This window comes from Dreissena polymorpha, chromosome 6 (assembly GCF_020536995.1).
Source record: "Dreissena polymorpha isolate Duluth1 chromosome 6, UMN_Dpol_1.0, whole genome shotgun sequence".
Classification (NCBI taxonomy): Eukaryota; Metazoa; Mollusca; class Bivalvia; order Myida; family Dreissenidae; genus Dreissena; species Dreissena polymorpha.
The window spans coordinates 31,810,490-31,821,979 of NC_068360.1; the positions used below are offsets into that span (position 1 = coordinate 31,810,490).

Consider the following 11,490-nt stretch of genomic DNA (forward strand, 5'->3'; position numbering starts at 1 on the left):
TGGTCGGACACAAGTGTGTACGAATTAGCTTCGCTTTACAAATCGTTTCAATCAGCAGAAACACAAGAAACACATAACTTTGTGCAATTTAAAGGATTATTTCCGGTTCAATAAACATTCATGATTCGATAACGATAGCTTTTATCGTAATTCATACACTATCAATTGTTTTGTTTTTTCACTCCGATGTGTAAATAAACAACCCGAATGTTTATTTTTACGGAAATCTTGGGAGTCCTCTGTCGTCAATCAATAAAGCAATACGTTTGCTACTGGCATTTTAATTGGTTAGGCGTATTTTGTGTTACAAAATCTGTGACGTCATCATATGGTTCCCCAGAGTCAAAATGGATTTGTTTGTTTAGATTTTATACGCGCGGATAGAAAGACGCGATACATGGTGTTTACCAGACTTTTTCGATAACAATAGGTATTCTAACCGATTAAAAAATGTTTTATGTCCATACCTGTGCTGTTTATCTGTCTACGAATGACTCGGTTATAGAGTTTTAGCTCTTTGAAGGGATCCACATAGAACATCTCAATGTAGACACACTTGTGTGCGATCATTGAATGATTTTTATAATGGGTCAGCTTTTGATGGCTGGTATGGAAATACTGCTGGACAGTGTGCGAATTTCACTTTTGAAACCACTAGCCCGTTCGGGCTACCAGATGATATTTTTCACTAGCCCGAACCAAAGTTTACTAGCCCGAACTGTTTATCAAAAGTTGAAAAAACGTATATGTTTTTGACAGTTCTGGATAGTTTTTTTTATTGCAGGTAGGGTGTAATTGATAAGGATTGCAAATAACAGTTCATCCCAATTAACTAGACATGTTGTTATAATTTTCAATGACGCAATGCGATTATAATATTTATGTACATTTGTATGAAGGTACTCGTCAATCAATACCTAACATGCAGTCAAGATGCAAATGTTAATTTATATCCAGTCTGTAAATTATTTTAGGTGTCAATTGTCCCAACTTTGAAATCAGAAATATTAAGCCGATAGTCTGAGGCCGTATGATAATGCGAATAGAGGGCAGTGTCTCCTTCAAATAATTAATTGTTCTTCTTTTATAGTCTTTCTATGTTCGATTCTGGTGAGTACAATGTGAAAAAATATCAACCAGACGGTCCGTAACACCGCATGTGTATTCATCATTATATATGTTTTTTATCAATAACGTCGAAAATAAGTTAAAATCGACAGATAATACCGTATCCGGAAACGACATACCAGAGATTTCAATAGATTTTGAAAACCAGAAGTCAAAATGACCCACGGTCTCAAAATTATGAGGGGTCAAATATAAATTATTAACGTCAAAAAACTGAAGTTACTTGAAATGTTCCTAAATACATGTGTTAGGTTTTGTATAAGCTTATTTATCATAATAATGATTTAAACAATTTCACAAAAGCTTGATTATTTCCATTAAAGATCATTTCTGGTCCTTTTTTCAAGTTGGATTGTGGAAAACAAATGTGTCAAAATGATGCAAGGCTAATTTTTTGCAGGAGTCAAAAAAGAGAAAATTGCAACTTGCTTGCATCAAAATTCAGAATTTTGCTTCAATTGAAATCACTGCTGTCCGAAAACATATCAAGATACGTCTTTTGCCATGAAATAAAATATGCATAACGTTTGACTGCCGAAAATGAAAAACAGTAAAAAGTAACCAAGCAAAAAGACAATCAATATATTATTTGATTGACATATTCTTTTAAAATATTATATTGCAATGCTTTAATTCGCCAATAGATCATTCAAAATTCAAGATGGTGGACATTTAAAACATTCGTAGAATTGTACGATTTTCTGAAAGTACAGCATATTGAACAACCTGGGTAGATCCGCATTTTAAACGCACGGTATAAAAAAAATCTTCATTCAAACTCTCGTCATGTCAACATAATCGGGAGGGTTGGGAAACGCGATACGACACTAAATAAACACTAGATATGGTTGAAACGATGGATGAACATAATATTTTTGAGCATTTTTAATTTTCAAAAGTTGGAAAAATCATTAGCCCTATCAGGCTCGTACCTAGGGAATTTCAGTAGCCCGAAACGAGATCAACTAGCCCCGGGCTATCGGGCTAGTGTTAATTTCGAACACTGCTCTAGACATATCAGTTGCAGTCATAAATAGATGGAAGCCATTTAACAGCTTATACAAAACAAACATCGTCGTTCAAATTCTTGAGCTGACAAAGCAACAGATGCATCGCATTTCGCAACATTCATAATTTCTGTTTTCGTCGTTTAAACCTTGAATACTATTGTGTAAATTATGCACTAAATCTGTTGACTAAAGTGATTGGTCTTGTTGGAGAGCAAATCTTAATCATGAATGTGGAATCTACATATGTAATGCCAAACTCTAAAGGAATAAATAGAAGCACTGTTTTTTTAACCGTTTCATCGTCAACATAACACGTGTAATATATAAGTGTGTTATAATCACTTGTAATATATAATTGTCCTATAAGATCGTGTATATATTGTGATTTATTGAATACTTTTATATAAAAAAATCCCTTATCAAAATCAACCTGAGATACAGAGGGTTACTTTATATACCTTTGCATGAACAGAGCATGCTTAAGCTCATAACGTTAATTTATTTAATGAATTTATTAATGTTCTAATGATTTCAGTTTGTGTTGAGTTCATGGGCTGTATTTATAAGGTTATGATTTGCCGCACTAATGATTCTCCCAATAATCCATGATGTTTCGCTTCATCAATTTCATCATCAAATGGTTGCATTCCTATTTAGTTTGATATTTTTAGTTTTTTAGTTAAGTTTAAACAGAATGGTTTATGAATGATGTTTAAAATATATATCAAAATGAAATAAACACACATATATCAAATACAAATCAATACATGTGTTGATGGTTAGATCAGTCTACTATGCGTCAGTTTTAATCGGTAAATTTATTAAGCAATCTTTAGGCAAATGTTTCCTTACGCAAAGAAATTCGCGGAGTTAAAGTGAATTGTTCAGACGTCAACGTACACATGCTGTTCAAGAAAACACAATACATTTGTCGTTATTTCTGCTTTGATGTCAAAACGCAATCGAAAATGTTGTATGTTTGTTGGCATTTAGACAATATAAAGATGTGAAACTCTAGCTGCTGGAGCAGTATTGCATTCTCATTATATACAATGAGTTGGTCCTTTATTTAAGGCAAGTGATAAATTGCCAAAACAGTACAAAACAGTAAAATACAAAACTACATAAACACACATAAGAATAAAGCTGTTTTCACCGCCTTGGAACGGTCAATGCAAAGAATTGGTGGTTTAAACCGGTTTTATAGCGCTAAACCTCACTTTTGGCCCAGCAATAGTCATGATACATATACATGTAAGTGTAAATAACATTTAACCTCATAGCATTGCAAGTCATATTAAACAATAATAAAAGAGAATTAACACGCATTCGATTTAGTTTCCATTTAATTACGCAATGGTAGGAAAGAGACCAGAGCAACAAAATTGCACCTTTTTGAGGAACGATGAAATGAAATTACGAACAAGTGTCAATTACATCCCTTCTTTTTATAAAAAGATTAAAGAATATAGCATCGTAAAGTTAGTATTTCAGATCATCATCGCGCAAATATTGGAAGAAGCAGCAATAATGGGTGTAAAGATCTCTATTACATGTTGTTTATGTGACTGCTAAAAAATCAAACAATCAAACAAGAAACGCCCGTCAGAAAGAAAATTTTAATAAAGTTTAACGCTATAAACCCGATGACCTATGCATATAGCTTTTAACAGTGAAAGTGTAGTCGTCATATGGAAGCGGTGACACGATGGCGTCAAAAATCAATGTAGCCCAGAACATTAAAAGTGTATCGTATGACGGTATGAATTTAGAAGCGATGAAACAATGACGTGTTTCATTGTGACAACTGGCCTCATATGTTTCATGTATAATGGACAGGAACTAAGAGTAGAAATTGTATGAACAATAACCTTTATTTGGCTGCAATTCAAAACATTCAATAAGATAGTTCCGTATACGAAAAGAAACGCGGTCTGATAGGCTTAATAGTAGAACAATACACATTGTGTATATTTGTAATTTACGTATGAATACAAAACAAGTGCGAGTTAATAAGTTATTATCATCTAAATATTATCATGTTTCGTATTTGTTTATGAGGTGATATCATGTTTTTTGTAATGAATAATTAATGCATGCAACTGTATGATAACGTATTTCGGTTAAGTTGTATGGTTGTCATATATTATCTTGCATGTATTTCCAAAGATACACTATGCATGACATTGATGTAAATTAAAGAAACTTGAAGTGTCAATAAACCTTTTTAAACGCGCCCATTAAAATGATATGCACCTTCATAAAGAGATGCTGCAAACGTACGTTCTTTTAAACGTAGGTTGTACAAATATCAATTCCTTCTTGTATAACTTACATTCAGGCAAATAAACCAACTGCATTATACAACAACATCTTATGAAGGCATTTTTGGAAGTTAGAAAGGAATGCATACTCGACTATCGCATCGGATTACAGAGCAAATTAAAATATCCCAAAATAAATGTAATATTCATAACTTATTTAGAACATATTTACAATTATCATTTAAATTATTTTTTATTCCCTTCAATATTATTTAAAACGTTATCGATCGCCGAAAGGATTGTTTCATTTCTACGTAATTTCAGTTTAATAATCGAGTACATAGTGATTTACACCGCTAACAACAAACAGACAGTTTAAAACGGCCAACATAAACAAAAAAAAATGTTTGAATGACTAAATGGATTTCTAATAAAATCTATCGACTAATTCAATTGATTTTCGCTCTTCCTAAGGCGTTTTACGAGAAAATACGCGACAATAAACATGAAATCGATTTTAAACGATCAATACAAACATAACGCAGTAAATGTCTGCTGAAGGAATGTTTGTTTATTTATCAATTCTATTACAAAAAAAACAATGCATGCTTTGTAGGGTCAAAGGAAAATATTCTGGTAAATAATATATTTCATAATGTATGCTCTAAGAACAAACAAGTGATGGATTTTCAAATATATATATGTATGTGCATTGAGTTAATATGTATTTGAAAGATCCTTTCACGTTCCGATAGTTTGTAGGTATCAATTCTATTAATTCGTTTTTGAGTGCAAAGTGTTGGGATGGGTTTCCACCAGGAAATATCTAAAGCACCTACCTTCTGAAATGGAAAGGGCTAAACGGGGTAAGAAAACAGAACGAGTTGTTGTGAAACAGCTATTCCATAACAAGATATGATCTTACATGAATGAAAAGTAATACCGCTGTATTGCAAAGTGCCAAGTAACTTAATTCCACCACGACCTTTAAACATTAAGAACTAATATTGGAACGAATTTGATATTTTAGGTTTCCCGAATTTCAAAGCTCATAATATGAAATAGGATCATTGTGTTTCTGGTATGTTGCTTTATTTCAGCATTTGTATTAAGTTGGGAACTTCCAAAAACGTTCAGTATGTCGGTAATGCTTGAACTTACAAGTCTGAAACATGATTAATAGTTAAATACTATAAAGTTGCGAATAATCTGTACAAGCTTACCACAGGGAAAGCTTCATTTGGAAATTGATCTTTAATTGATAAAAAAGCCTGACACCGTATTATGTGCGAGTTAATTCGCTAATCACATATATTATAACATAGAGCTATATTTGCATGTTTAAGAGACAGTGTCCAGATCTGTTGTCGAGGTAAAACTGTGCGGTTAATAATCCTCGTCCACGGAATAGGCATGCCCTGCTGAATGTAGAATAATAAATTTGCAACAACACAATTTCAGAACTCTTAGCTATATTTTTCTTTAAATAATTGCTTGTTATACAGTAAGAAGGAATACATCAGAGAATATCTAATTCAGTCAACTTACGATTTATTAAGTTACTGGAGTGAGTGATGATTAGTTCTTAAACATTTCACGAATGGCGCACACAAACTTAAAACTCTTGTTAATGACTATCATGAACAACAAATAGCACCGTTATTGTGCAAAAAGATATACAGTCATAACTGACCTAGAGGTCAAATGAGAACAACGGTAAACGGTTTAAAGCGCACCAACATTTTTTGTACTCCTAACGTCAATGTTGTTATTCTGTTGTGTGCTTTGTAACTATATCTATGATTGTTCCAATATTTTTATGGCCAATCTCCTACTAATAATATTGTTTTCTTAAGTGACAAATACGTCTTAATCTATTAAGAAAATAGTCATCTACATATCACGTAACAAATCCCTTTAGAACATTGTCGTCTGTATAGAACGTGCACAAACGTCATCCGTTTCGTGGCTGTCCGCTATGCGCAAGGGTTGGTATACGCGCTGCTCACCTACACAACCCAAGTTCAATCCCCATTTACGACGTATGGTAGCTTGGGAGGTGGTCACCATACCGGACAGGTTGTGTTTTTTTTTCCGGGAACTAAGGCTCTTCCCCACAGCATCATGTTACGCCAAACTTTAATGAATTTTAGTAAAAATGAATAAATAGCTTGAATTTGCACATATAATTCAAAATTAGTCCCAACTTGTATAAGTCTAGTACGTTAATCAGGTAGGAGAGATTGGCCTTTATACGGGCCTCACATAATGTTGCCTCAGGATCGGAGGGACATTTAAACTTTGAAAATATCACATGACTGCGTTATTTTCAACGGCAGTATGACACGCTTACTTTAACACAAGATCGATCACGACTTTTGCTATTGTAAATACCATGCAGTGTAAGATACTGTTGATACACTTGATCATTGGAAAACGTCAAAGAAACTACACTAACTATTATTGTGATACTATTTATTTGTAAGAAGACATATTCAATTGTATTTTCTTTCATTATATGACACTGTGTGACTTCATTGCAAATTAGCAATATGGTGAAGACCATAAAACGTCAACGATGTACCAATATTATTGAACACATAAATCAAACGAATGCGCACACATTACTTGAACGATGATATTACACCTTTTTAAAAAAGACTATTACCGCGGCATCAATACAGATCAGTTTAATATTATAATCGAAAGAACTGAATGTTTGATTATAAACCATCAAAAAAACACAATTGAAAAATAAAAACACACTTCAATCATAGTAACTATTATATTTGTTTAAATGAAAAAGCAATACATGAGCGTATGTTCACCATATTGAAAGTGTTACCTCGTGATAAAGACCTTCTTGTCAGAACTCACCTTCGTTGTTCATTAACAGACCAACAACCCAAAATCGAACGCTATGACTTACGCTACGATGCCTAAGAACTTTTCATGTAAAATGTATCGAATTTAACTACAATTGAGCACAAACACACGCTGTTAAGTCGCAGTAGCAACAACTTTGTTGGTTTGTATATGTCGCAAATGAATTACAGGAAATGCATGTCATTTATTTTGTGTTGTAAATTAAACGTGTTGATTTTGGGGATCGTCAAATAAACCTCGATTCGAATAAAATTGAAAAAAATATTGATGCAACAATTTGAAAAATCATACATCATAATAACAGAATTTTACTTTTTTACAAACAGTGTCATAATATTAGATGGGAACTTACCCAAAAACGTGAATTGTACTTTGTAATATTTTGAATAACGGATGTATTTTATAAGTAAAATGCTTAACAAAAGGATTCATGAAAAGTGGAACGGTTCATGCAACGAATGGTGCTTATGAATACACTAATTATTAGCATATAAACAAAGCCAGTGTTTACACGTTGGTGCGGAGAACAGTTTAAAAATGTCAAAACTCGTGCACAAAATTAAATACATTTCAGGGAGTAGTAAAGATTTAACCTTAACAATACAATTTTGCCACTCATTTAAAGGCTGGTAAAAGGTAACAAATCCAACTATTATGCATATACACTGGTCTAATTTTTACCGGATTTCAGTTACTCTTGAATAAAAAAAGATAATAACACAGCTTAATTGCAACGTTGTCAAGAATTATGTAAGATATACCCATTTCATAATTTGAAGAAATGTTTACAACTTTTCAATTTCCGTACATTTTTGCTATCTCCGATGTTTCTCGGCTTCTTTCGTAAAGTACGAATAAATTGATGACGTAGTACAAACAACAAAATATCATCGTAAACAAAGAAAGAGAACATGAGTTCGGTATGATATTTTTGTTTTGAATGTCTTGCCTCTTCACCCTTGACCTGCTCACGTGATACACAATGTCTTGTGCGGACCATTCAAAATTTGTTATCGGAAAACCGGCTCGGAATCGCTCGGCATGATTGAGTTAACAGCGATGTAATAAACTGATTGTTTGTAAACACAATTGACTTGGAGGACACTGTATTTTGAGCTCAAAACAAGTTGTATTTCTCATTATTTTATGGTAATGTCCAATAGCATATATGTATTATTTTTGTATAACCTTTATAAATAAAATATGCACAAAATCTTTTAAAATCTGTATAATAACGGATCGTCACCTTTTACGGTCCTTTAAATACCTGTTCTAATTGTTTATTTTTATTTTGAAAGACACATCACCTTCAGTGGGGCTTACAAAGTAGTTACGTTTTTTCCGTGGTTCATGCATGGAATAACATCAAACTATTTTATAATTTGCAAGAGGTCCACATCCCCAATCGTGTAACACCATTTCAAATCACTAAATCAAATACCGATTGCCTGATAGCTCTTTTTATGTAGGTGAAAATTGCTACAAAATTGCAACGTTCGTTATCATCATTAACAACTTGTACTGTTATCGGTTAAGCATGACAGTATATGCATTCGGATAAACAACAATTATTGAGATGGATATATATTGTCATAAAACATCAAACACGAGCAAATTAATGACTTAAATGCAAACATTAACAGTTATATACATAACAACGCACCATCTAAAAAATGTGCTTATTCATCAGAAATTATTTTAAGCCAACTATTCACACTCATACGTTTTATTCAGTGACTAACTAACACAAACTAAAAACGAACACAATATTCACTATCACACTTGATACAAGCTTAACATTCGTAGACAAAAAACGTGTTTCTAGAATTTAACATCTTTAAAATGTCTGAAACGTCGACTAAAACTCGATACAAAGGCACTTGCATCATATGAGCTAGTAAGTGTCATCATGATCGACTTCTCTGACGAATTAATGGGCTAGTGATGCGAATGCGGCAGGCGGCACACCATGACCGGAACTGGCGAATGGTGGACCACATAGTCGCTGACGCTTCCCAGGAAGGTCCGCCTCAGCGTCCCCAGGCCACGATTTCCGGTGATGATGAAATCAGCGCCCTCCTGTACCACAGCCTCTATCAGCTGGTGGCCAGGATCGCCACCCATCTGCTTGACAGAGCCCTGGATCTAGCAAATCAGTGTTAAAGGCATTATGGAAAATCATAATAATCGCAAGTACACATTCTTGGCAATATAAATTGTATTGTTCTATTAGCCCGCTCTTTATATAACTTTATAGTCAGTTGATTGTGTACCGATTTATGTTAATTTACATTCGATATGTTTATATAGTTTGAGACTTAAGCGTGCGTTTTAAGAGATTTCTTAGCAGGTATCGACGGTCAACAGGCGGAAACAACTTATTTTCAATCACGCATAAAACGTATCGTTATGTCATTGTTTTGACATTGATATTACCATGAAAAAAGACATACTATTTGTGCTTTAACGCAAATGCTCATCGATGTAGCTTTTACTTTGGGCACTATACAATGAAACAAATAAACGCTATAAAGACAATTACAAACGGTGCATGTCATAACGCGCATGCGCAATTTTGCTGTTGGAATATTTTCGAATTACGTTGTCAAAACCCAAGGATTAGTTGTTCTTACGCCATGAAAATTAACGTAATTTGATACTTCTCAGGACATAATTGTGCGTTGTCATCACTTCGACAAACGCACAATTTGTCTTTCAACGATTAGCGAGCATTAGAACATTAAACAGTGTGGGCATGATTCACAAAAGGGCGAGACTTTATATGCGTGAGTTCGAATCGTGCAAGAAAAGGCATTTCCAAGAACTGGGTGTAATCATCTCACACGTGTACTATTTTTAACGTGTACATCAAAATAATTCTATATTATGGTATTTTATTTATAATGACATGAGAGTATCTAATATCCGATATACGCATATGCGAAATCCATCAATGTCTTTATAAGACAGCTTAGCAGATCGACCGTTATAATTACATGATGTGGCATACACATAAATATAAAAAAGAACATAACATTTATTGTCGATATTTACTCCAAGCGACTTCTTAGTTTATTAGTTTTGTGGAAACAGTGCTTGAGCATTGTCTAATGAAAACTAAACTATCCTATTCAAACGAATACTTTCTTTTTCAAGCTCAAATGTTCTGTATTATGCAATCGCCGGTATACCTCCGGAATATGTCTGTAGCAACGTAACACAAATATAAGTGTTAATCTATGTTAATATCGTGCAAAAATAGTCCCATTACTGATCGCAGCATTTCGATAGTATTCACATTTTATTGCAAGACAAGTTGTAAGATCAAAAGTTGTGAGGGTTTTATATATTGATCGCAATCTTCGTGCTCAATTATCCATATTGATCTGGGTATAAAGGTTGTTTATAAAACAAGAGGGCCATGATTGCCATTACACACTCACCTGGATACACGAACAGTTAAATGTGAACGGTTAAAGACATGGTGATGCACATGTTGAACCCACTCGACCAAGATTAAAACTAGGTCTAGATATTGTCTTGTTATATTGCCAAACTTACCATTCTGACGTTGTGTTATCAAGATGGAGACGTTAATGTTACTTCCAGTGTTTTTTTTTAAAGATTGTATATGGTGACCTAGGCTTTGCTCTCGAGTGACAAACTATATAAACGTACACGTTATTTAAAAGTACGACAATCGTCTTACATCTGTGTCGATTAAAACGAGAAATTGAAACACATATCTATGACATAATCTTAAGAAATAATCATAATCTTAAGAATATCTGTTTATCTGTTTATCATACCTCTACGTCCCGATTTAAGAGAAATAATGGAAAAAAATCGCGAAAAAGCTGCATTTTAAGCGGGAAAGAATATGATTTTTGACGAGTTTATAATGATGTCATAAGCACTTGCGCTTAATATTTGTAAAACATGTTTTTTGCTGTTTGTGTTGCAGTTTGTGTTCAAAATATATTACATCATGGTATCCAATTGTTTTGATTGTTGAATCTGTTTCGATTTTATTAAAAATGATTAATTTATAGTTGATTCCGAGTATTCATTCTATCATCGACTGACATACGAACTTCCTGTTGAACTGATATAAAAATATATATTATATACCAATCATACAGATATCAATGAAGCGGTTTGATAAACCATGGTCCCAAGTTATATAACCGTCAGCAAATCAT

The 11,490-nt window shown here is 33.4% G+C and overlaps 3 protein-coding genes across 9 annotated transcripts in view; 2 read left to right on the forward strand and 1 right to left on the reverse strand.

Annotated features, from left to right (window-relative positions):
* The window catches only part of LOC127836628 (transcriptional coactivator YAP1-like), a 205,999-nt gene that overhangs the window by 153,935 nt on the left and 40,574 nt on the right, over positions 1 to 11,490 (forward strand). The gene's annotated exons all lie outside the window — the stretch shown is intronic.
* The window catches only part of LOC127836636 (uncharacterized), a 255,189-nt gene that overhangs the window by 71,440 nt on the left and 172,259 nt on the right, over positions 1 to 11,490 (forward strand). The gene's annotated exons all lie outside the window — the stretch shown is intronic.
* Positions 6,861 to 11,490, reverse strand: part of LOC127836634 (stress response protein NhaX-like) — a 13,147-nt gene continuing 8,517 nt past the window's right edge. The window contains exon 4 of the mRNA XM_052363315.1: positions 6,861 to 9,433. Coding sequence (XP_052219275.1) covers positions 9,227 to 9,433 — 207 coding nt within the window. The 3' untranslated portion in view covers positions 6,861 to 9,226. The remainder of the gene's footprint in view (positions 9,434 to 11,490) is intronic.